The sequence below is a fragment of the Podarcis cretensis genome (assembly GCF_951804945.1).
Source record: "Podarcis cretensis genome assembly, chromosome: 6".
Taxonomy (NCBI): Eukaryota; Metazoa; Chordata; class Lepidosauria; order Squamata; family Lacertidae; genus Podarcis; species Podarcis cretensis.
In genome coordinates this window covers 22912605-22939960 of record NC_137175.1, presented here as the reverse complement: position 1 = coordinate 22939960, position 27356 = coordinate 22912605, and the positions used below count along the sequence as shown (strand labels likewise).

The 27356-nt window shown below is 43.6% G+C and overlaps 1 protein-coding gene and 1 long non-coding RNA gene across 2 annotated transcripts in view; both read right to left on the bottom strand.

Annotated features, from left to right (window-relative positions):
- The window catches only part of LOC307218147, a 125678-nt gene that overhangs the window by 6353 nt on the left and 91969 nt on the right, over nucleotides 1-27356 (bottom strand). The window lies entirely within an intron of this gene.
- The window catches only part of GDAP1L1 (ganglioside induced differentiation associated protein 1 like 1), a 41968-nt gene that overhangs the window by 4382 nt on the left and 10230 nt on the right, over nucleotides 1-27356 (bottom strand). The window contains exons 2-5 of the mRNA XM_079979772.1: nucleotides 22195-22387; nucleotides 15956-16129; nucleotides 5251-5348; nucleotides 3509-3623 (exon numbers count right to left, since the gene is read on the bottom strand). Coding sequence (XP_079835898.1) covers nucleotides 3509-3623; nucleotides 5251-5348; nucleotides 15956-16129; nucleotides 22195-22387 — 580 coding nt within the window. The remainder of the gene's footprint in view (nucleotides 1-3508; nucleotides 3624-5250; nucleotides 5349-15955; nucleotides 16130-22194; nucleotides 22388-27356) is intronic.

Genomic DNA, 27356 nt, shown 5'->3' with positions numbered 1-27356 from the left:
CTCTGCAGGCCAGCCCTGGGATACATTGGCAGGTGCAGTTATTAGAAATGTCAGTCTTCTGCAGAGAAGGACTTGTTCTTAATAGCCGTTCTCTCTACTGGAAAGGCTGTTAAAAATGTCTCTCCTGTGTGAAAAGTTCCCTGCTGCTATTTCTTGGGCAGATATGTATTCACAAACTCTCTTCAGGTCAAAACTACCCACATCTTTTCCCCAGCGGGAGCAAAAGCAGCAGGGGGTGGGTGGGGTTTTCAACAGAAAAATCGTGCTGATCTTCAACCTCAAACTGCAAGCTCAGTGGGTACATTGTGTTAGGAAACAACAAACGCCATAAACTGTAAGATTCTAGGAGTGTGAAGGGAGTTGGCAGAGATAATTTTTATTTCAGAACTTTTGTTTCCACTTGGCTTTGGGCGCTTATTTTCTCGATCTGAAGTCACTTGCCGTATTCATATGAATCCCTGCCCCAATAGTCCTCTTGAACCCAGTGCTTTGTTCTACCTCTTCTTTCCTCTTTTCTGTTTGTTCTGCCTCTTTTGATGCCTTTGATTCTCCAAATATGCCTCTGTTTCTTATTGCAAGTGAGTCAGTTATCAGGCCCTAAATTTACACAGCTGTCTATGACATCAGAGAATCAATGCCAGGGTTGTCATATGTCTGGGATTTCCCAGACACATCCAGTTTTTTGGGGCCAGCACGCTCATCTGGGCAGATTTTAGCATTTTGGATTAAATGTCCAGGTTTGGGTTTTTTCTGTTTCTGTTTTTTGTTTTTTTGCGGGGCACCTGCATGCTCAGAAGGTGCTGTGCCCCAGAACAGGAAGCAGACATCAGGTGGCCTGGAGCGGCTTGCTGGGGGGTCATGCTAGGCCTGGTGTTGTTCCTGGCAGTCGCCTGGCCTTGCATGACCTTCCTGGGGCCACTCAGCTTCCCATTGTGAGCAGGGGGCTGAAAACAGCAAAGGTAAGAGGAGAGGGAAGAAGGGGGGAACAGGTGGGCGAGGAAGGGGTTAGCAGCAGGGAGGGGGCGAGCGATGGAGATGCGGGTGATGGGAGTGCCCCAATGGTGGGGTGTCTGGGTTTTAATCCCCAGAATCTGGAAACCTTAATCAATGCTGCACTATGGTGTCAGCACATCTTTGGCTTCAATTGGCTCAGGTGACATGACATATTGTAACATCACAGCCATCAGAGCTTTGAGGTCATATGGAACCCTGCAAGCTTTGGATCTGAAGTGAACAGAGGCAGTGGGCAGAAAGCAGAAAGTTAGATTGATTGATTTAAAAAAACAAAACCCTTCAACAAGAAGTAACTGTTTCATGAGGTTCTTCCTATCCCTCTAGTACTATGACTTTTGGAAATGATGCGTGCAAGCTCCCTAACATTATGATTAAATTAGAAGAACCACTAAGTAAATTACCACCCATAGAACGTTCATGTTGCAAAACACAGTACAAACTCCTGCCTGAGTATATATCACTGTTTTTTATCCAGATCAAGGTAGTCACACTTAGGTCCCACTGAAATAAACAGAACAAGTTAGTCACAACTAGCATTTCAAACTGATTTTGTTGCAACTAAAGTGTGACTAACTGGGTGTGGATTCAGCAGTATGGCAGGCACAGCTGGCATTAATATACCGGTATATATGTTTTTTAACATATCCTTTTCAACAGTATATATATATATATATATATATATATATATATATATATTTATCAATTTTTTAACACTGTCAATTCCGGCTTCTCATTTTTTCCAGTGTTAAGTACAGTTCTCCATATTTCCATATCAGTTTGCAAAGTATTTTTCTTAAGGCTTCATGAAAATTCTTCAGCAAATTTATCCTAATATACAATTTTTGCAAAGAAATTTTGGGAAATATGCACCTTTTTTGCAAAGCGATTTTGCCTAATATGACTTTAAGTTTGTTTGTTTTTTTACAATCAAGCAGTGCATGAATTTTATGAAATAAAATGAATAAAAAAATATGATGCATTTTGGTAGTTTTCACCAACATTTTTTTATGCACCTTTTACCCCAGTGTATGCATTTTTGTACACGTTATATGGGTGGGGAACTACACCGCAATATTTGGTGAACTGCAAAAAAGGGCGGTTGTGTTTCAGTTCATATTTGCTTTTGTAAAGTGCACATAAGGTAGTTTTGCCTTTAAATGTGAATTGAATCAAACTTATCCCTGTACTTACTTAGCACATTAACAGAAGTGTACATTTGTACAGGAAACTCTCACGGTGTGCCTTCCATCTCTGGGCTTGAGCCTTTAGCTGGTTCACTATGTTAGGGTTGCCATATTTCAAAAAGTAAAAACCAAGACAACCCAAAAGCACTGCTCTTTTGAAATCCCCCCCCCCCGGACATCAATTCTGCCTTTAAAATCCTGGTAATGTCCAGGAAAATCTTGATGTCTGGCAGCCCTAACTAAGTATTATAGGTGCCCTCTTTGAAGCATGATATGACAATGTGTTAAAGAGTTGCTGCAGTCAGTGCAACAGTCAAGGTTCATCTGGGAAAAGCAGGAGGACCCTTATAGAACATGGAACCCTTCTGAGCCATTCTCAACAGGAGATTTTCAAAGCATACTCATTGCTCTCTCTCTCTCTCTCTCTCTCTCTCTCTCTCTCTCGTTCCTAATGTATTTTTCTTGGCACGAATACACAATCAAACCTGACTCACAGCTGGAAGCTCACAGCATTGGAAACAAAACAAATGCCTGCTGGTCTTGATCGAAGAAAATATGGACCTGAACTGAGGAAGAGGCTTCAGATGGTTTTGATGGGGCGGAGGGAAGCAGTGCTAGCTTAATGCAACTATATTGTCCTTGAGATGTCTACATCAGAGGGGGATTTAGGGCAACACGACTGGTTCCCCCATATTGGGTGCCGAGCCTAGGGTGTGCTACAAGGTGTTGAACTATGATGTAATGAATTGAATTGAACTGAACCGAAGGTGAGAGGCGGGGGGCGGGGGAGCCAAATTTTGGCCTTGCCCAGGGCACCACACACACCTCCTCCATTCAGGCAAGCAAAAGCCATGGTTCAATTATATTTTCCAAACAAGCAAAAGTACTAAAAGAGGACACAAAGCAAGGTGGTGAGGGGAATGACCTGGGGAGAGAGGGTGCAGCCTGGAGAACTCCAAGCGTGGCATTTAGCCCCAGGGTCTGAGGTTCCCAGCCACTACCTTCAGTCTTTCTTTAGATGCAGCCACTGCACTTTCTGTTTCTTTGTTCCATGAGTCCCTTTGTCCAGTCGTCTGCTATGGCCAGCTGGACTTGCCAAGCCTTAGTGACGATAACATCACAGCAGATAATGATACTACTGCTACTAATAATCATTAATAGTTGACAGCAAAATATAACATCCTTCTGATAATGGATTATATCTCATCTAACAAAATTTGCTCAACCTTTACCTGCCAAATAAGGTTTGCTCTCCAACAATCTCTCATGGCAGACTTAGAAAATAATGTCCGCAACAGCATGGTGCCTACCTTGGTATTCAATTTTTCTTTTCTCCAGCTCAGCTTCAATCTGATCTAGCACCATTCCCAGATCACCCAGGATTTTCTTCAAGTAGTTCACATTGTCATGTTCCAGGATCTTGGCCTAGATATAAACAGTAAATGTTTACATCAGAATTGAACAAGAAGAATGTGTTTTCACACAATTTGAACGTAGTGGATATTTTACAAACAAATGACTTTGTAAAGCATCATCGTTGTTTTGATCAGGGAACTGCCATCAGCTCAGATGCGAGAGGTGGAAGGGCAGTTGTGTTATAGGGAACCTCCGAAGATCTTGTGAAGCAGTTCCTCCTCTGGCAAGGAGGAAAGCCCCATCTCCAGTGGGGAGGAGGTGGTGGGACCAGGGGATGCTAGGGAGAGCCTCAACACTGACCCTGATCAAGCTGGAGAGGAGGGAAGCACCCCTTTGCCAGCACCCACTCTGCGCAGTAGGTTTCGGCACAGGGAGGGGAGGAGAAGGTTGGGGGTCAAGTGACTGTTATGCTGGGGGAGGTACAAGGACCGCCCACTCCCAGATTCTGCTAGCGACTGAGCCAGACATGAACTTGCAACACTCTTCACTGTAAATAGTTTTGCACTAAGAATAAAGCCTGGAAAAGGCAGGTCGGAGTCTTGCCTGGTATCACCCTCTGACAAATCTGCTGTGAGAAGAGGTGCTCGGAAGGCCAAATATTCAGGGATGTGTTCATAAAAGCAACTTCCAACCTGTGCCAGGACTGCACTAACAAAGGCATTGTGTCTAGGTCTTGAGAGGCAATAACTCCACTTTATTATGTGCTGGTCAGGTGCTATCTAGAGTACTGCGCCCAGTTATGGGCGCCACATGTTAAAGAGGATATTGGCAAGCTGGAGCATGTCCAGAGGAAGACAACTGGGATGGTGAGGGGTCTGGAAATGGAAGTCCTATGATGAATGGTTGTATGAGCTGGGTGTGTTTAGCTTGGAAAAGAGAATATTAGGGCATGAGAGCTGTCTTCAAATCTCTGAAGGGCTGCCAAAGATGGAGCAGACTTGTTTGCTGTTGCTCCAGAAAGTAGAACTAGAACCAGTGGGTGGGAATTGCAGGGAAACAGATTTCAGCCCAACCTTAGAAGGAACTTCCTAATGGTAAAAACTGTTCAACAGTGGAGCAAACTGCCTTGGGTGGTGGGCTCTCCTTCACTGGAAGTATTTAAGCAAAAGCTGGTCAACCACCTGTCAGGGATGCTGTAGTTGCATCCTGTGTTGTAAATCCGGCATTGAGAAGGTAGCTGGACTAGACCTCCTTCCAACTCTAAAATTCCTTCTTACGTACATCAGAAATCCCCCCTTCTGTACAGCTATTAAAGCGCAGGAGCCTTGTCCTCTTTTGAATCTGGTCGCCCTGTTAGGGTAGCAATGGCAGGCAAAATGGCAAGCAGCAGCACTGGTAATGGATCTGAACTGACAACCCCATTTGTGAAGCTTTAGTTTGCTAGAAAACACTCAACTCCAGCACAACTGGATTCGGTTAAACATCTGTCGTCTTCAGTACCAACAGCCATCCAAATCCGCATGCCACTTTATTGTTTAAAAAGCCCCAACACACCTCATAGAAGTTTATGAAAACAATAAAAGTATTATTTAAAGCAGTTATTTAAAACACTCAAAAAAGAATTAAAAACAATGATAAACTAAAAACAGATTGAAACAGATTAAATGTTGTGTGTGTGCTGCTATGAGCATCTCACCATGAGCTTCTTCTGTTTGGAAAGGTATGGCTCTGATAGCTGTGGCTCCTCTTCATGGTCTAATTTCATCAGGTCTGAGCTGGCATTAACTAAATGTCCTGTGGAAGTAGGAGAGAATGGATTGGGGTTAATTAGTGACCAATCTTGCCTAGACCCATGGTTCCCAAAATTCCCCTTCCCCACAGACCACATGAAAATTGCTGAGGGTCTCGGTAGACCACTTAATGATTTTGTTTCTGCCTGTTGCAGCAATTGTAATGTGTTGTACCAAATACAGTGGTACCTCAGGTTAAGTACTTAATTCGGTCTGGAGGTCTGTTCTTAACCTGAAACTGTTCTTAACCTGAAGCACCACTTTAGCTAATGGGGCCTCCTGCTGCTGCCACGCCACCGGAGCACGATTTCTGTTCTCCTCCTAAAGCAAAGTTCTTAACCTGAAGCACTATTTCTGGGTTAGCGGAGTCTGTAACCTGAAGCGTATGTAACCTGAAGTGTATGTAACCCGAGGTACCACTGTAATCTTCTAATTGTGTCCTTTTTGCTTCTTTTATTTCTTATATGGAATTGCATGCATTTTATTGTGTTACAATTTGATTTCTACAGAATTCAAATTGTAAGCATTCTTCACAAACACACTGTGGTCCACCTTCGTGAAACTCATGTGGTTTGCAGACCACAGTTTGGGAACCTCTGCTCTAGACACATGGCTATCTTTAACAAAAATGTTAAGTGTCTAAAAATGTATCACCCTTCTAAGAATCTGCCTTACTGACTTTAATTACGGTCTTCAGACAACAATACAGTTTGAAGGCAAATGGGGCTACCACCTTTCTAAAGCTAAGCAGATCTGGGTTTGGGCAGTGGGTTCCTTGATGGGAACAAGATGGGATATAAAAATATTTTATTTCTTGCAGTATTTTCACTGTCAAGGGGTGGGAGAAGTGCTTGTGGGATTTTCTGCCCCAGCAGGTTCCCAAAGTAACTTGACCAGCCTTGAAGAGCAGGGTTCGTGTATTGTTTTGGAAAGTGCAAATCTGGTAGATTTGCCTTTAAATGTAGACAGAATCAAATTTCTTCCACAACACCATTCAGATGAAAAACTTAAAAGTTACAGAAAGAATCTCCAGGTTGGGACCTGGTAGCTCTACATCTAATAAATGCAAAAGCACAGATATGTCCTGATTTTGGTTTGTTTGATATTTATAAGCAGCAAACACCAGTATAGCGCCTTGCCTCAGCCTAAATCCTTGGGTCTGGGTCTCACATTCAGGACTGGGAGGGCTATTGCACTATGACTAGGCTATGGTTGTAAGATTCACTCATCACCTTAGATAAGTCCTTTGCATATGATTTTTTTATTTAAAAAATCTTGAGACCTACCCTCTTCTTTCCAAAGTCTTTATTTTTCCAGTGTGAATGAATATATTTATAGCTGCTACCATTTTACAGAAGCCCTCGTTGCTTTTTTGTTGTCGTTTAGTCGTTTAGTCGTGTCCGACTCTTCTGTCTTCCACTGCCTCCCGCAGTTTGGTCAAACTCACGTTGGTAGCTTCAAGAACACCATCCAACCATCTCATCCTCTGTTGTCCCCTTCTCCTTGTGCCCTCCATCTTTCCCAACATCAGGGTCTTTTCCAGTTAGTCTTCTCTTCTCATGAGGTGGCCAAAGTATTGGAGCCTCAGCTTCAGGATCTGTCCTTCCAGTGAGCACTCAGGGCTGATTTCCTTAAGAATGATACATTTGATCTTCTTGCAGTCCATGGGACTCTCAAGAGTCTCCTCCAGCACCATAATTCAAAAGCATCAATTCTTCGGCGATCAGCCTTCTTTATGGTCCAGCTCTCACTTCCATACATCACTAGGAACTCACCAAATGTTACTTGGGAGTAGCAATGTAGGAGAAAGTTCATTTGGTGTGCATTTTAATGCAAAGCTACCTAATCCAAATCAATATTTCAACTGAAAATCAGCTATCCTTTTAAAATTCACACTTCCCCAAATTTCTTGATGCAGATATCTGACCATATGTGTACAAAAGGCATGTATTAATGGAAAGTGTGCATGAAAATGCATGCAATATTAGTGAAAATAACATGCAAAAATATGTTCCAAAAGGTGAATTGCTTGCAAAACTGTACAGACTCGTCAAAATTTCATCCAAAAACATGTATATTTGGCTGCTAAATGTATGCTAAAATGCTGATGGGGAGCTCTGGGGAGACTGGTTATGTTATGGAATATGGATAGGAGTTAAGATTAAACTTTCAGGTTAGGGGATTATGTCCATATCTGTCTAGAGTGGGTGCACTGCTTTGCCAGGAGGAGACAGCACAAAATGTACCTCAGTTCTGATCCAATCTGGCACTGCAGAAATTCAGCAGAACTTTAAGAGACAGCATGATAAGGTTGGCCCTGAAGCTACAGGGAAATCTTTTTGCAAAAGACCTATCATCAAAGATGACAAAATAAGATACAGATTGAAGGACCTCTGATTAAAACAATTCATTACCTTCCACTCTAATTCTGAACTGGGAAAGGATGTGGTATAGTTATTTGACACCACCCATTGCAGTCCTGGCTGAGCATTCATTTGCTTGGCTAGATGTGGAGAATCTCAGGGCAGAAGTGCTGCAATTTATATTTAATATGGACAAGGCAAATGAGAGGGTAGTCTAGAAAATCCAGTTTGCATTCTTGCTTTGCTGTGGGTGAAGTGCCCCCTGTCAAAATGGCCAGGGAGGTTTGGGCAGGGGCACCCACTTGCCCCCCTACATTGCCCCTATAACACGTCATGTCATGCTGCCTGGTGTGCAGAGGGTGATCTCCGCACTTGCTTGACTCAGCCCCTGCCCTGCAGCTGGGATGAGCGAAGTGTCAGGTGGAGGCTAGGACTGGGGTGTGTGGAGGGTGCCTGGTGGCTGCTCCCTCAATATTGGGAGAGCTGAAGCCCCCTCCACCCCCTATACCTGGCGCCGCTGGGTTTGGGTATCCTAAACATCTGGCCTGCTCCCTGGAAATGGTTCCCCACTCCTGGTATACACAATACTTTCAGAATGGGTTAAGGGAACACAAATAGGCATAAAATTAACACCTGGGCAGTATTTAGCTGTATTCACACTACTGTGCCAAAGTGGAGTTTTATTGCCATAATGAATGAGAGTTACATCCGAACAACTTTTGGCTTGTTGGGGCTATCATCCTTTCTCCAGCAGCTATTATAGATTCTCAAAATAAACACCCCAAATTGATCAACTGCAATCCACCTGAATGATTTTAACTTGCACAGGGACATCAGCTTTTATGATATCTCGATAATATTTTAAGATCAGAGGAGTTACAAATGGTGCGTTTAAAATTTGCTTTCGCATTTATTGTGAGCCCAGAGATACCATACTGTTGCATAGTGTGAAGGTGATTGCTTCACTTCCCCCTGGCAATGGATGTTTTGAGGCATAGCATCACCTCCGTGTGGAGCTCCTTAGGTCCTGCAGTCAGTCAGATTCAGTAACTGACCAGATCATCAAGGTTTCCTATAATGCAACAGCAACTCAGTTGAGATGTTATCCCTATGGCCTCGAGCTTCTCCTGACACCAAAGCTACATCAGATTTCTACACATGCCACTATCATGCTCATTCATTCATTCTCTCTCTCTCTCTCTCTCTCTCTCTCTCTCTCTCTCTTATAAAAGCCCATTGACCTCATCTGTGAAAACTGCAAGGCTAAATTGGAAAAGCTGTGTTCTCTGGCCTGATTCAATCAAGTTCACTGTGGAGAAAAAGAAAGAGTAACAGGGCTGCTGTAGTCCTTAATTACTTTAGCAATGTTGAGAAATAAAGGGCAACTAGGAGGCTGATTTACAGCCCATTCCTTGGTTTTGCTGAGCCAATGATGCTGTGATAATTAAAACTGATTACTTATGGGAGGTGCAATGTCAGGACAGGAGAAGGATAAACACCGGTCATTACTGGCCTAATTAATCTGCTCTTTAGCCTGGAGAGAAGACGCTTGCTAATTCATTCACTCACTGCTCACTGAGCATTTTCCTTTGTCTAGAACTAGACATTGCTGTACACTTGTTGACTACTGCAATTGTACTGTACATGGGGCTACCCTTGAAGGCTCCTCTGAAAATGAAAGCAAATGCAAATTACAGCTGCCTGTTTCCTGGAGGGAAGGGCAGCTAAGATCACATGACACCAGGAGAGGTATTGCTAGTAATTAAAATACTTGGCGCACAGGCCCATGATGCTAATTTACATATAAGAGCTGGGCACAACTTTGGTGGGTAAGGGCCTTCTCAGTAGTGGCGCCCGCCTTGTGGAATGCCCTCCCATCAGATGTCAAGGAAATAAACAACTATCTGACTTTTAGAAGACACCTGAAGGCAACCCTGTTTAGGGGAGTTTTTAATGTTTAATAACAATAATAATAATAATAATAATAATTTATTTATACCCCACCCATCTGGCTGAGTTTCCCCAGCCACTCTGGGCGGCTCCCAATCAAGTATTAAAAATGATACAGCATTAAATATTAGAAACTTCCCTGAACAGGGCTGCCTTCAGATGTCTTTTAAAAATAGGATAGCTACTTATTTCCTTCACATCTGGAGGGAGGGTGTTCCACAGGGTGGGCGCCACTACCAAGAAGGCCCTCTGTCTGGTTCCCTGTAACCTAACTTCACACAATGAGGGAACCGCCAGAAGGCCCTCGGCACTGGATCTCAGTGTCCGGGCTGAACGATGGGGGTGGAAATGAAGGGGCATATGGTCTTTCAGAGATGCTCCTTCAGGTATACTGGACCGAGGCTGTTTAGGGCTTTAAAGGTCAGCACCAACACTTTGAATTGTGCTCGGAAACGTACTGGGAGCCAATGCAGATCTCTCAGAACCGGTGTTATGTGGTCCTGGCAGCCACTCCCAGTCACGAGTCTAGCTGCCGCATTCTGGATTAATTGCAGTTTCTGGGTCACCTTCAAAGGTAGCCCCACATAGAGCGCATTGCAGTAGTCCAAGTGGGACTTTTATTGTATTTTTAACATTTTGTTGGAAGCTGCCCAGAGTGGCTGGGGAAACCCGGTCAGATGGGCGAGGTATAGGTAATAAATTATTATTATTATTATTATTATTATTATTATTATTATTAAACAATTACTTGTAGCTGAGTAAGATTGTCTTACATGAACACGGTTTTAACAGTGAGTTCATAAGTGACTGTGGAGGCCAATTCTGAATCCACACATCTTTCCACAGTGGGGACATAGGTTTCCGGGCAGGAGTTGATCACAGTGAGGGTTTGCCAAGCGTGCCTTCTTCCTTGCACATTTCTCTCTTTTGCCCTGAGTTTGAGCATCTTCAAAGCCCATGACACCTTTGGTAAAGGCTGCTCTCCAACTGGAGTACTCGCAGGCCAATGTTTCCTAGTTGTCAGTGTTTCTACTACATTTCTTTAGATTTGCCTTGAGAAAGTCTTTGAACCTCTTCTGTTGACCACCAGCATTACGCTTTCCATTTTTAAGTTCAGAATAGAGTAGTTGCTTTGGAAGACGATAATCAGGCATCCGCACAACATGACCAGTCCAACAAAGGTGATGTTGAAGAATCATTGCTTTGACACTGGTGTTCTTTGCTTCTTTGGCACAAAATCAGACTATACTGTATATAATGTATATGTGTGTGGGCCATGCAGCCCCACTATTGCAGCAAGATTAAATGTGGAAGAAGCCTCCTGTGCTTCTTGCACCATGGCACAAAGGCGTGCATTATTTATTTATTTATTTATTTATTTAGCCCTTCCTCCTCACCTTGCCTTCACTCTGAATGCTTACATGCCTAGGTCATGTAAAATGCAGTAATTTCTAATGTGGCTATTGTAGCAAAGTGCGTTTTTTCAGGGGGTGGTGTGGCATCACCAATACAGCTCCTTGCTGTATCAGTAGCAGGTGATGACCACTGGACTTGGTGGTTTGGCTAAGAGGGTTTCCATAGGTGGGACTAAAGGAATCCTGAGGTAGAGCCATTTTTTTTCTGGTTTTCTGTCTCCGCTCTCCTCCCTTTCAAAGGTTCTGTGGACACGTAAACAATAAAGTACTGGCACAATTACAGTGGTACCTCGGGTTAAGTAATTCGTTCTGGAGGTCCGTTCTTAACCTGAAACTGTTCTTAACCTGAAGCACCACTTTAGCTAAAGGGGCCTCCCGCTGCTGCTGCGCCGCCGGAGCACGATTCCTGTTTTCATCCTGAAGCAAAGTTCTTAACCCGAGGTACCGGTAATATTTCTGAGTTAGCGGAGTCTGTAACCTGAAGTGTATGTAACCTGAGGCACCACTGTACTTAGCATCTAACAGAACTTAATCCTGGGAGGTGGGTTAGGTTGAGGGAGTCTGTTTCAAGAATCCTCAGCTTTTAAATATATCGTGGTACATTTGTGCACACATTCTTGTGGGCTTCAGGAGGCACTATCTGTTCTTGTGGGGAACAGGGAATTGTACCCAGGCCCAGAACAGGTGACTAAGTGGTAACGAAAGGCATTCCCGTGGAAATCTGGTTTAGGTATAAAGCAAGCCTAGTTTCATTTTCAAATCTCAAGCCAACTTTAGGGACATTTTTTTTAAAATGCAGCTGTAAATTGAGCAGTTGGATCCAGAGTTATCTGGAGCCGCTAAAGTGCAAGACCCTGTGGTAACATTGTGACAAAGTCACTGTCCAGAGCAGAAGAGCATATTTAAAGAGACGTCCTTGTGGAGGAGTTATATTAGGCATTGTCAATGTTTCATGAATGCTTGTAGGTCAAGTACAGAGTCTGGTGCCAATTCGTCCTGCCTCTGAAACCTAATCTGCATAAATTTTCGTGCCAGAGAGGCCAAAAATCCAGTCGAAGACCCTCAGCCCAGCTCTTGTATGTGGCATGATTTATCAAAAACTTAAGTATCCTCCAAGTCCATTTGATTTTACAGAGATAAAATCATAGAGTTGTAGAGTTGGAAGGGACCAAACGGGAATCTTTTGCTCAACATGGGGCTTGGACCCACGGCCCTGAGATTAAGAATGTCATGCTCTACCAACTGAACTATCTATAATTGGATGTGGGGGGGCAGAACAGCTGTAAGGTGGGGGGGATCTGGCACCCTGTAATACCAAGGAACAGTGCAAGAGCATTTCCTCACAGGAACACTGATGGCATCATAAGAGACTTAATTCCAGAGAAGAACCGCAGTACAATGGTACCTCGGGTTAAGTACTTATGTAATTCGTTCCGGAGGTCCATTCTTAACCTGAAACTGTTCTTAACTTGAAGCACCACTTTAGCTAATGGGGCCTCCTGCTGCAGCTGCGCTGCTGGAGCACGATTTCTGTACTCATCCTGAAGCAAATTTCTTAACCCGAGGTACTATTTCTGGCTTAGAAGAGTCTGTAACCTGAAGCGTATGTAACCTGAAGCGTATGTAACCTGAAGCGTATGTAACCTGAGGTACCACTGTAGTGGTTTATTGTACAAGAAAGAATACAGTCTTGTACAACTATCGCATACTGGGAAAAGGTTACTCTCTCCATCATTTATAATAAAATGGAGGCCTTCCACCCAGGGGCAGCACATCCTTTTTCACTGCTTGGTGAAATGGGGAGTGCTACCTGACCATGCTTCTGCTGCCGCCATACCAACTACCCCTCTTCCTCTGCCACCAGGCTAACTGACCCAACTGAGCTAACTGCCCCAATTACCAGTTCCACACAGTCCTATTCCTTTGGCAACAGTTGCGAAGATTGGCGGGAACTATCTCAACCACAACTAGACGCATTTTACTTAATCCCCCATTTCCCCCAGGAAACAAGATTTGTGAGACATATTAAAACCAAAGCAACATACAAACATCCCATCACAAACCACCTGCACTGTACAGATATTTGTAGATTTCTATTCGCCTCAAAGAACTATGGTTCCCAGAGTCTTCCCTTGGAATTGCTGCTCTATTGGGGGGGGGGATAGGGGTATCTTAACAACTCGAGACGCGGATGGCGCTGTGGTCTAAACCACTGAGCCTTGGGCTTGCCAATCAGGAGGTCAGCGGTTCGAATCCCCACGATGGGATGAGCTCCATTGCTCAGTCCCAGCTCCTGCCAACCTAGCAGTTCAAAAGAACGCCAAAGTGCAAGTAGATAAATAGGTACCGCTCCGGCAGGAAGGTAAACAGCGTTTCCGTGCACTGGTCTGGTTTCGCCAGAAGCGGCTTTGTCATGCTGGCCACATGACCTGGAAAAACTGTCTGCGGACATACGTCGGCTCCCTCGGCCAGTAAAGCGAGATGAGCACCGCAACCCCAGAGTCGTTCACAAGTGGACTTAACTGTCAGGGGTCCTTTACCTTTTAACAACTCTCAGCACCCTTAACAAACTACAGTTTCCATATTTCTTTTGGAGAAGCCAGGACTGCTTAAAATGGTATGATACTGCTATAAATATATAGTGCAGATGGGGTCAAATATACATACATGCATATATCATGCAAGCTCAGCTGAACGCTTTTTCTACGGTAACATCCACTGGGTTAGAAATTACTTTTTAGAAGTATTCACCAATAACAATCCCAGCAGCATTAAATCATAATGCCTTTTATATGATGACAAAGAGGTGTCTTTCAAAGTCTCTTTCCCCACGGATAAAACAAATATGCCCTGTAACTGAAAGCAAAGGGCATATCTCTGCACACACAAATGCAGACCAGCTTTACTAACCTGCTGCCTCCAAAGAAGCTGGTGGAAATTAAGGGGTTCTGAGGAGACTTTGCAGAGATTCCTAGCTCTTCCAGGTCGGAATAACTATCAAATAACTTCCAAGCCATTAGCCTAAAGCAACCCGCAAATGTGCTACTCCTGAGTATATAGAGGTTTTTGTTCTCTCTGTCATACTGTGACGGTCTATTATTCTTAACTCTCCCTGCAGACTTGCAGTTCAGCTCTTTTGTCTACCTTCCAATTATTTATTTATTTTATCCTGTTACTGCTTTGGCCATTCGCAATCTGGATTCTTAAAACTGTAATTGTCTTTAATTAATTATAAGAGCTGCCAGCATGCATAAACAAACATCTTTAATGGCTGAATGCCTAGGATGTAGGTAAAATGATGTAATAATAATACTACAAGCCAGTCAAGGCTTTTAGTTGAGTTTTCACAAGACAATGGCTATGCACACCTTAGTAGCTTAAAATGCAGTGAGGTTATTTGCACCCGCTGCGTTTTAAGTCACATTTTTATGCTGTTGTGCATGCCAGAGAGGGAGCAAGGACGTCTTCACCCAATGTGCATTATCTGGTTTGTTTCCCTGTGCCAAATTCTTATTCAGTGAAGCTGTCATCTGCACATGCGCTGCCACATGCATGTGCAATGGCTGTCTCAAATGCGCATACCTCAGCTTAACCTTGGCTCTTGTTTTCAAATTTGATGGAAGCTGGTTTGAGGGGAAACGCCTCAAACAGCAGTATTTCTTAAGAAACTACGGGACACGTATGGGTTGTGGCTAATGCAACGTATATGTTAAAACTTCAAACACCAGTGGTGGAAGCATGCTGGAGCCGGAATAAATGGGAATGTGTACACAGCCTAATATTTCCTACTAGCCACAGTGTTTGCATGCAGAAAACTGCACATGTGCTTTGTTGGAAATGACAAATGTATACATGCTGATTACTTTATGCAACAATTGCATTCCCTGTGTGTATGTGCGCTTTCCATGACGGTGATGCTCACTGCTGGCGATGTTCACTGCTCACATGCCGCCACTGGACAGTTGCTCAAGAGGAAATGTGGTCCTAGGCTGAAAACATTTCCCCACCCCTGCTCTATTTATTATTATTTATTATATTTATTGTTAAATAGTAGGTAGACATAGCAGACGACACAGCGATTTCTCCAAAGAAGCTCTTTATTTGTAAGCTGGAACAGAATTGAACTGAAGGGTTCAGCCAGCCTGCTTATACAGTCGTACCTCGGGTTGAAGACGCTTTGAGTTGAGCGCCTTCAAGTTGCACTCCTCGGCAACCCGGAAGTAACGGAGCGCGTTACTTCCGGGTTTTGCCGCTTGCGCATGTGCAGACACTCAAAATGACATCACGCGCATGTGCAGAAGCGGTGAAAAGCGACGCGCGCAGACGCGCCATTGCTAGTTACATTTACTTCTAGATACGAACGTGGCTCTGGAACGGAGGTACCACTGTATAGAGCTCCACTAGAACGCAACAATAACCATTTTCTGTAACTATCCAATCACTGAACGTCACTTTCAATCCCCAATCCCTTATTTGCATATGTGGACCTGAACTATCTACAGTATGCCCCTGCTGGCCCAGGGTGAGAACTTCAGTACATAACATTTATATACCACCTTTATCTTCCAAGGATCTCAAGGTGGTTCATGTGGTTCTCCTCCTTCCCATTTCGTCCTCACAACAAGGTAGGTTAGGCTAAGAGGTGGTGACGGGCCCAAGGTCACACAGAGAGCTTCATGGCTGAGTGGGGATTTGAACTCTGCTCCCCCAGGTCCTAGCCCAATGCTCTAACCATTATGCCACACTGCTCTACTCCATCTCTTCCATTTAATATGCCCACTTATAATTCCGTAAGCAATTTATGCTGTTGGGTGCTAAGGGGGATCAAATGAATCAACAGATGCAGCAAGTCAGCACACTTATCTTGTTCAAAGGCCACTTACTTCGGATCTCGGCTGTAGCATACTTTGGAATCATAGAGTCCATGGTGAGCTCTGGGTGGAGAATGCATCCATGTGTATAGGCATCCATGGGCAGGGAATCCAGGATCTCTCTGTACTGCATCACTCTGGAATGAAGGAGGCTCCCTGCCTCTGGAATTAGCTGGGTAACGTGCTCTGAAATGTAGCAAGAAAAACTAAAATAAATGCATTCTTTAGTTACACGCAGCGCTTATATGAGGGTTTTCTCTTTTACTTCAGATTTTCTATTCTTAAAAAAGAGAGGACACAATTTGAGTACAGCTGTACCTCGGAAGCAAATGGAATCCGTTCCGGAAGTCTGTTTGACTTCCAAATGTTCGGAAACCAAGGAGCGGCTTCCGATTGGCTGCAAGAAACTCCTGCAGCCAATCGGAAGCCACAGAAGCTGCATCGGATGTTCGGCTTCCAAAGAACGTTCACAAACCGGAACACTCACTTGGTGTTCGGGAGCCAAAACATACAACTCACAAGGCGTTCGGGATCCAAGGTACATTTGTTGCATTTGCTTAGTTCTTACGGGCTGTTTTGCATCCAGTATTTAAAATGTCAAGGAACTGGGACTTTTGGCACTGACTAAGAAGGTAACACAGAAGAAACAGACAGCACAGAGACAGTAGTTATATGTGGGATAGCTTAGTTGGTAGAGCAGGAAACTCTTAATCTCAGGGTTGTGGATTCGAGGGCCATGATGGGCAAAATGATTCCTGCATTCACCCTTGCGGTCCCTTCCAACTCTACAATTCTAAATCCTGCACCAACAGCCTGAAATCATAACCTTCAATAATGGTGGTACCTAAATTTGAAATTTAATAAATAATGATGATGATGATGTGCTTGGATTTCAAGGATTTCATTACAAGGATTTCAACTAGGGCTGCAAAAAAATTAATACAAGTTAGAAAGGGAATACACTATCTGCATTTGTGTGTATGTTCACTGCAGAATGGTCCTGAATTTTTTTTTTATGCCTGGGTTTCGGCTGCAATGAGTCTGATTTTTAAGACTACAAAGCTTGAAAAAGAAATCTAACATTTTTGGGGGGGAGAAGGGATTCAAATATTGTAACTAACTAAGAGTTTCCTGAGCATAAGCCCCATAATTCAGTACTTTTAAGTGTCTGATTCGGGATTGCGCATTTGATTTGGCAATGAAAGACTTCTAACGATTCAACACGAATTTGAGTCCAGGTCTCCACTGCTCAAATTTATCTTTTGCTGCCTCACATCCAAGACCTCAAGAGTTCCTACATCAACTCGCCACTTGCAAGATCTTCTCTGTCAGGTTTGTACATGCATTGTCTCTGTGTCTCATCCATTCAGCCCTTGTTTGGATGTCAAGTGTCCCCTACAGTTGCTCGCCTTATTTCTCCCAAGTCATTCCACGACAGCAGGCATCCATCTTTCAATTACAGTTACTTCTAAAAACGCAGTGGGGACAATGCTGGAAGAAGGAAGATGGTATTTCTCTTCAGAATATCTGGGCCATGTTTTATAGAGGCATTCATTTTTTTCGGCTCAAGAGATAGTACTTAATGGACAGTGAGTAAATTTACTGGCATGGTTCAGTGGTGCAGTATTTTTTGGGTGGGGGTGGTTATGTCTTGCTGTTGTTTGCCAGGGCCCAAGCGTGGAGGGAGCAGATTGGAGGTGCAGGGAAGAAAGGGGATGTTGTTGTTTTATTCTAGACCTGAAGGTCAGTGGCATCTGATCTGGGCTGTAAGCTCATTACTACGAGCAAGAGAATGCGGCTAAATCATACAGCATGATTTTTGGTATGTTTATGCAGATACATTTTCCTGCATTTTTGGGGGGGTGTCCAGACTTTGTGAGCTTTGCTGGAGCCAACAGCCCCCTTAATGTGTTCTGCATGTGAAGAGAGCTCTGTCATGTGATCAAGGGGCAGCCTCGTCCCTGGGCTGACATGGCTTTTGACAGCTGGGTGCCAGGCACAAATTTGGCTGAAGGTGCTTCTGTGAGTCTGCAAGGGAAAGCCTTCCCTTCTGAATTTCTGCTTGTAAGGCATCTTCTGAAGATAGAGAAGAGCAGCTTTGGGGAGCTCCTCTCTCATGGACCCAGACCTGCTGCATTTGGCTCCACACACAAGGCGTGGGAAGGTTTTTTTCTTTGAGATATTTCCTCCCTTAAATATTTCTTTCAGGTTAACACATGCAGAATATCAATGCACACCTTAACAGATAAACAACTACTGAGCATTTAATTGGGCGGAAAGCCCCTGTTTATTTTCTCTTATTATACCTTTCTAGTTTAGAGATCTCCTGGCTCTAATCCTAATAGAATATTGTAATTCCTCACCCTAAGCCTCTTGATTGAATTGGCCCATATAAGGTTTCTTCAACGCCAAAACCCTTTAATGGATCGTTTATAAGACTGCTGATAGCAAATAAAGTGTCTCAGTTGTAAATAATACCAATATAACAGAAGCTTTTTCTTTCCAGTCTTTCCCTTTTTCTCATTAAAAGAGAGTGCTCAATTTACCAAAATAAGGAGTTAAATAAGGGCATCTCTTTGCTAATAGGAGAAGGGAGGCATTCGAAAAATGGCTGTGTACACACTCTCATTTACTCTACATCCAGTGAGCTCTACACCACAGGTTTGGGAAGAGGCATACACTTTATGTTAACCCCAATCCATATATCTATCTTGTTATTTCTTGTGAATATTGCATTTTGATGTGTGTGTGTGTCCCCCCACTAGGTTTCTTCCAAATTGAGAAAAACAATAACAACCACCTAGGCGTGTGAGGCCAATAAGGTGTACATTGACTTTGAAGTGGTAGGAAACAGTCCATTCTTAACACCTTAGGGTCATAGCATGCCATTCTGCTACAATGTGCAGAGCAGGCTTTAGAGTTTGGTGGGGGACCGCTAGACTACCATTCCCATCCTTCCTGACCTGGAGCAAACTGGATGGAGCCAATGGAAGTTGGAGTCCAAGGACACCTAGTGGAGGGTCACAGGTCAGTCATCACTGCTTTAGAGCCTAAGGTTTAGGCTATGTCTCTGGCCCCCAGCAGGCCAATAGACTTTGCCCTCTTGGACATGGGGTTCTGATCCAGTGACCATTTGACATGGTGACCCACAGGGAACTTTGACAAATGGATCAGACTGGGTTCCAGACAGCAACACTTGCTTCACAAAAGCAAGGGGAACAATCACCAGTACTGATTTACTGATTTATATAAAGACATAAAATACAACACTGTCCTTAAATTGTGGAGTGTGGTGTGATTAGTCAGTGTAGCCGGCAGAGCATGATGTTGGCGGTGAGAAACTGTGCTTTCCACCCTCTGCATTGACAAGGGACCTTCTTTCGGCTTAAGATACATTTTACACATCCCAACAAACAACTGAAAGAGGAAGCACAAGTGAGTTGCGCCTCACACTTTCACGCTTTTTCTGCAGTAGACATTTTGCACTCCCCAGGCAGATCAATGTTGGCACCCTTGCTGCAGAGAAAGCGCATAAGTAATCTAAACATGTTTACTCAGAGGTGGGGGTGGGGGAGAAATTTTATCAAGGTTGTGCGATTGGTTTTGATGTTTTGTTAGGGTTGCCATATTTCAAAAAGTGAAAATTTAGACACAAAAGTTGAAGTTTTGGAGCTGTTTTAAATAAAATTTGCCAAAATATAGACAAGGATTGCCATATGTCCAGGTTTTCCCAGACATTTCAGCAAATTCCGCCTGGACACTGTTTACGACTACCATATTCTGTCTGTGTCCAGGAAATTCTGGATATATGACAACTCTAGATTCGTAAGTCGCTTGAGAGTTACCTTAGCATTAAGCAGTATATAAAATTATCATTAATTTTTTTAAAATATTATTATTATTACCACCACCCACCCTTCACCCTAAGGTTGCCACAACAATAACAAGGAGCACCCAACCTCTGAAGAACTGTTTTGTTTCATGGGAGGCAAAGCATGTTTTGACTGAATCCCAAAAGCCATTTCCAAACTGGTCCCACAGTTTTTTTAAAAATGTGTCTGTCTCCATGTTTACATCCAGGTAAGTATATGTAGAATTGGAGCCTCAGTTGTATTTTTAAGGGGGACTCGGCAAAAAGCAACTCATTCTACTAATCCAAGATCTCATATATCGTGGGCAGTGATTCCTACCCCTGCTAAAATTTGCTGAATGCAAGAAAGGGCGGGGGAAGTTCATTTCGATGCAAAGTACTTGAACACAGAAGCTGCCAAGGGTCCTTTTTCACGGATCTATTTTAAGACCATTCTTAAAGCTTCTGCTTGCATGGCTGACAGGATCTGTGATATCAGCTGTAAGACCCCATTGAAATGTCCCTCTTAAGCTTTTGAAGCCTGGCAATTCTTTGGAAACAAAAATAAAAACTGGGAACGGAGGCCATAGTGATGACATTAACACAGAGAAGTAGATACAGCTCCCTTGTAAAATCAGCTCTCATGCCCTCCAACATTTCTCTGATGAAAATAGACATCCTATTCCATAATGATGTCAGTGATAATAAATAATAATAATTAATAATAATAATAATAATAATTTATACCCCAGCCATTTGACTTGCCCCAGCCACTCTGGGTGGCTTCCAACATATATGAAAACCATAATAAAACAATAAACATTTAAAAATGTCCCTTTTGCTGGGCTGCCTTCAGATGTCTTCTAAAGATTGTATAGTTACTTATCTCCTTGACTCGGGGGTTGCATAACCCCATACCCTCTAATATTTCTTTGATGGAAATAAGGATGTCCTAAGGAAAAGCGGCAGTGGAAGACAGAAGTGCCTGGCGTGCTCTGGTCCATGGGGTCACAAAGAGTCGGACATGACTAAACAACAACAACAAGGAAAAGTGGGACGTGCCAGGATCAAATTGGAAACCAGGGCGGCTTCTGTAAATTAGAGATTGTCCCTGGAAAATAGGGGCACTTGAAGGATCTGAGTTCTTCCGCCAAAATTAAAAATGAGACTGTGGTTGTCACATTCCTTGCTACTTCCAACAGCCTGGAGTCTCTGGAATGTAAACAGTCTTGTGACTGCAAGCACTGCACAGTGGCAATAAACAGAAACCTAACAACACAATGACCTGATTCACAGATAACACAAATCCATGGTCGAAACAAAATTTTTAGAAAAAAATTCCTTCCAGTAACACCTTAGAGACCAACTAAGTTTGTTATTGGTATGAGCTTTCGTGTGCATGCACACTTCTTCAGATACACTGAAACAGAAGTCACCAGACCCTTATATATAGTGAGAAGGTGGGGGGGTATTACTCAGAAGGGTGGTGGGAACGGGTGATTGGCTGATAGGTGTGGTAAACCTGTTGATGACTGTTAACGATTGCAATTGGTCTTATAGGAAAAAGCAAGGGGTGAGATGGCTAAAAACAGCTTAATCATGTATAATGAGATAAGAATCCAATGACTCTATTCAGACCAGGTCTCTCCATGGTTTTAAGTTTGGTAATAAGTTGCAATTCAGCAACTTCTCTTTCCAGTTTGTTTCTGAAATTCTTTTGTAATAAGACAGCTACTTTGAGTTCTTGTATAGAATGTCCTAGGAGATTGAAGTGTTCTCCTACTGGTTTCTCTGTCTTGTGATTCCTAATGTCAGATTTATGTCCATCTATCCTTTGGCGTAGGGTTTGTCCTGTTTGTCCAATATAGAGAGCTGAAGGGCACTGTTGGCATTTGATGGCATACACAATGTTAGAAGATGAGCAGTTAAATAGTCCTGAGATGGTATGTTTGATGTTGTTGGGGCCAGAATGGTGTTGTCCAGGTGTATGTGGCAGCAAAGTTGGCATCTGGGTTTATTGCAGGCTCTGGTACCAGTGTCCATGTTAAGTCTGGTTGTTGTATTATTGTGGGTGAGGAGTTGTTTAAGATTGGGTGGCTGTCTGTAGGCATCCATGGGTTGCTTAAGCCATGGGTTGTTTTAACTAATCACGAGCTGTCTCACAGACGATTAAACAAACTATGGCTTGTTTCTCCAAAGCTGGTTGGTTTCCCAGCTGCTCTTGCCTCATGCCTTTGTAGATCAGTGAGCATTTAAGGTGAGGTGGCCAAAGAAACTGTGCTTAAGGAAGTGTACTGGGCTTGCAAGAGATAGGAAAAGTAAAACAATGTCTATAAAGTAATTGTTGGTATTATAATTATCAAAAGGGAATTCTAGCTGGAAAAGATTTCTAGAATGTTACCTCCTGTGAAGTTCTTCTCCATGTAATCGATGATCTGATTATAGTCACTGATGATGTTGTCTCCATGGATGATTACAGGGACCTCTTCCCCAAGATTGAGACGCATAAACCATGGCTCTTTGTGCTCAGTCAGTGGCATGCTCACATCCCGCTCTTCGCAGGGTAACCCCTTTTCTGCGATGACCAGGCGGACCTAGGGCAAGAAATTGATACACTTCCAGATCACACATACATCAGTTCATTTCGCCAATCAAAGCATCACAACAATCTTCATAGTTGCAACCCAATGTCATTATCTTGATCCAATCAAAATTATTTAGCCCTTTAGATCAGCCCTTATCATAACTTCATATGATTACATATAACCATTTTTTCAGTATCTTCCTTTATTAAGTCTTTGACTAATTTTCCTGTTCATTAAAAGTCTTCCAATGTCCTCTTTCATCTGTCTACAAAACAATTCAAGACCAATCACAATTGCCGTGCCCAGCTGATTCTCTTTTCATGCATACAATGACCACCATAGAGCTGAACGGTTTATTCTTTTCAGTATTCTGGAACAGACATTCACTATGTACAGTACCTAAAAGCAGCTAGTTCTGTACTGTAAAAGGCAGGTACAGGTCCTTTTAGTTCAGCTAGGCCACAGACTCAAAAGAAAACAGAATAATCAGAATACAGTTTTATGAAATTATTTTCTCCAGCAATGTATCTTGTCTTACTTGTGCATTTGTTCTGATTTGTTTGCATGGCGGTTATACAATAATGATTAACCTTTTTCCTACATTTATTCTGATTTGCTTATGGGGTGCTTATACACTGTCCTGTTAATTAATCATTTGTTCATTGCACATTTTTTTAAAATGCATTGTCCCATCACTTTCCAAAAGGCAAAAGGTCCAGTTCTTAACCAAAGTGAATTTATTGTGCTAGGACCACAGAGCCCTTTAATACTTTTAGCTGTGCAAACCTAGGCTTGTATGCAATGCGACACTATATAAGCATCCCATCAGCGCAAGGATTCCTGCTTCTGCAATGGGACTCCTCCCTCTCTTCTCCCAGTGCAGTCCCTAAATCTGTTTTGGGTCCCCCCCCCACCCTCTGGAACAGATTTGGGTATGGCATGTGGGGGCATCGGTGGGAAGTCCTGTGGCTGAAGCAGAAATCCTTGTGCTGATTGAATGCTTATGTAACGCTGCATTGAAAACAAGCCTGAAAGTTCTGGTATGCATTTGAATTTCTCCCACAAAATTCCAACAGACAGTCTGGAGGCTCCCTTATCCATTGGGGAAGACTGATTTAGACCATGTGTTCTTTATAAAGATCCCATTATGCATTTTTGTTTGTTGGGATTTTAGGGTAAAGAGTGAGTAAATAACAACAATAACTATAATAATGATTAAAAAACCTTTAAGTCCCTTGTACCCCCAGTCATTTCGTGTGTGGTTGATGCAACTACAGTAGTATTCTTTAAATTGTTCATAGTTGTACAATATGCACTAACTGTGATCTCAGTTCTCTGAGTGCCAAACTCAGAATGACATATCAGTGGAGTTTGCAGAAGTACGAAAAATCATTAGGAAAAAAGCCTAAGGAGTGTGGGGGGAGGTTGACCCAAAAACAGCCAGTGGAGACTGAACAGAAAAACTGGTCGAAGAGGGAATGTAATGGAGTGTCCTAAAAACACTGCTGTGTTTAGTTGCAAGTCATGAGACCCCCAAAGCATTACAAAGGAATAAAAATGGAGTAAAAATATATATGTGCCATAAAATTATAATGAAACACACCAAAAAATAAATACATAATCAACACAAACAATGACGCAATTTTTAGCAAAAGGAGAAAAAAGTCATTTCAACTCAGCCGGTATAGAGAAAATTAAGCTTCTTATGAAGCTAGTATTATTCAGATTTTCCTGCAGATAGGGAAGCAATAAACTAGCCTAGAGACAAAGGGTTATATTCAGCATAGCACTAACGTTAAGGTTCCATTAGTGCAGGGATTTTCCTTGTGTGACAGAACCTTCTCTTACTCTCCTCACCCCATGCACCCCCTAAATCTGTTCCAGGGGTGCTCCGAACCCTTCAGAGCAGATCTGAAGATGGCACAGGTCATGCATGTGGGGAGGAGAGAAGAGAATTACATCAGTGGGAATCCTTGCAATGGCTTCTACTATTGTAATGATTTAGGTGAATGGGGATCAAAGGTTTTGAAAATGCTTTGAAAGCTCTCATTCTAGGGTGGTCATCCGTGTCAGCCAACAGGGCAGAGCTGGGCATGATGGCATCACAGAGGCAGAACAGGGGGTCGGTAGAGAAGGCAGCGCAGTGGAAGGAGTGTTGGATTAGCTCTGCCACTGTGCCCACACTGCCCCAACTTCTCCATCACTTTCCTACTCTTCCTCTCTGTTACCAGCAAGTGACCTCTGTGCTGGGAAGCCAAAAATGCCATTCCACTCCACGAGCTGCTATTGGTGGCCCCATGCAGAGGACAATCCTTTATTTATAAGGGCTATCAGAGGACAGTCCTTTCCTTTGATGGGCTGTCTGGTTGGTCCACATCCAGTTTAGAGATAAAGAACCATAATAGCAAGGGCACTGGAATCACCCATCAGCTGCTAGACCTGGCTAGCAGACTGAGGAAGCACACAGGTCACCCAGCCACAGCCTTCCCCACTGTGGCAAGAGGTATTTTATTTCTATTTAAACTGCCATTGTTATTTCTATATTGGCACCAAGACCCGGCAGAGAGGGAGGTGCCATTTTGTGGATCACCTCAGGTGCCAAAATGTCTTGGGCTGGCTCTGGATGGGTGATTCTAAAAGAGAATGCTCCCCCAAGACCAAAATTCCCACAGTGGATAATTAGTACACCGAGGTGAAGGCTTAGGCTAGAATCCTTCTTCCTAACAGCAGTTTTTCTAGGCAAGAATTGTTTTATATTATTTCTTTGCAATGGGGTAGCATTCAAATATGCAAGTCTCTGCCCTGAATCCTGAAGTGGTACAGACCCTGAAGGACTGTACCACATGATTTTTCCAATTCAGCCTTCTGTTCATAGAGCTGATGACACCTGGCACCAGGCTGAGATATTCTAAATGCATAGACGGCTCTCAATAAGAAAAGTGTGGGGAGGGGAAGGGTTTGTAGATGAGATGTGCAAGGAATTGCATTATATAGAGCAAGTACCTTGCTAAGAGCCAAATTCACTCTGTTTAATGCCCTCATCACAACAAAGGGATTGGCTCTTTCCGTTTCCTGAGCTGTTTTCATTCCAACCATGGCTGGTTTGCTGTCTTTAGCTGACAAAAGCCAGAAATGTGCTTAAGACCCTTAAGCTTCCATCTGATTGGATTGAGGGCCTCAATGCCAGATTATCTAGCTGCAGGACAGTGAGATAGGCAGTTACTTTGGCTTAGCTGGATGGTGAATCCCTCCAGCAGGTGCCGGGATCTGCTGAGCGAAGGAAGATATAGCATGCAGTCCTTCATCGCCCACGCTGCTCAGAGGGAGGGATAGGAAGCACAACTTGGCTGCCTCAGCAAGACCCCTCCTCCCCCTCCCTCCGCTTGCGTATATAAGAGTCAGAGAGTCACTAGCACATGGGTAGGCAAACTAAGGCCCAATCGCCTTCTAAATCCAGCTTGTGGACGGTCTGGGAATCAGTGTGTTTTTACATGAATCGAATGTGTGCTTTAATTTAAATTGCATCTCTAGATTATTTGTGGGGCATAGGAATTCGTTCTTTCCCCCCCTTCAAAATATAGTCCGTCCCCCCACAAGGTCTGAGGGACAGTGGAGAAAGTTTGCTGACCCCTGCACTAGCAAGAGCAAGCACAACTCAGGCTTTCTGACTTGCAGGTGCTGTCCAATCTCACAGTGTTGGCCCAAAATATTTCGGTGCCCAAGGCAAAAGGACATAGTGGTCCTCCCCATTATTCGCACAGAAGTTCATTAGATTGGCAATTGTACCTGGCAGCAGGACAGCATCTTACACCACACCTGAGGGCAGCAGGCTAGTTAAGGGTATGCAATGATAGCCTGTGCACTGATCTCCATCAGAAGGGAGTGGCCAGTGACTCAGGAGGAAGCTCAAAGTTATTGAGCTTTTTTCCCCAGTAAAGGTAAAGGTAAAGGTACCCCTGCCCGTACGGGCCAGTCTTGACAGACTCTGGGGTTGTGCGCCCATCTCACTTAAGAGGCCAGGGGCCAGCGCTGTCCGGAGACACTTCCGGGTCACGTGGCCAGTGTGACATCGCTGCTCTGGGGAGCCAGAGCCGCACACGGAAACGCTGTTTACCTTCCCGCTGGTAAGCGGTCCCTATTTATCTACTTGCACCCGGAGGTGCTTTCGAACTGCTAGGTTGGCAGGCGCTGGGACCGAGCAGCGGGAGCGCACCCCGCCGCAGGGATTCGAACCGCCGACCTTTCGATCGGCAAGCCCTAGGCGCTGAGGCTTTAACCCACAGCCCAGTAAATCCTCTCAAAAGAGGACATTACAGCAGGCTTTGGTTGCCAGGGCAGGTTTCTCTGGGGGCAGTTAACTGAGTATTTTCAATGCTTTTTATAATTTTTGTGGATCTGATTTAGTAATTTTTGCCCGTCCCCAACTTGGCTACACCCATGGAAAGATATGCACGTCCGGATTTAAAATCTCTGTTGGGGTGAAGACCCCACAATCCCTCAACACAACTGATTGCCAACCAATGGAATAAGTGGTGTTTGCTGTTTAAAATGCACTACGGCTCATTCCTTCCCACCCCCTCACTCACATCAAGCGCTGCAGCAAAAGCTGCATTATTTTGGTGCTGTTGGTTTCTCACAGCTCTCGAGGCACACAGAACAAAAAGCCAATTATGGGGAGTTGAACGAAAGGTAATGAACCGAAAGAGACGAGCCTGCAAGCACCGTTTGGGCAGAGCACTTTGCACACAACCCGGCGACACCACTGGTTTCAGACCTGCATTGGCCACAGGCATGTTTGGAAACCTAACAGTGTAATATTGGCTTTCCCATTTATTCTGGGGGGAAAGCTCATCAAAACACAGGCTGGCTACATTTTGTCTTTTCTGAATCTTCAAACATTTAGCTTCACTGGATGCGCCTAAGTTCTAGTGCTACAAGAAATGGAGAAAAATTTCCTTCTATCCACTTTCTCCACACT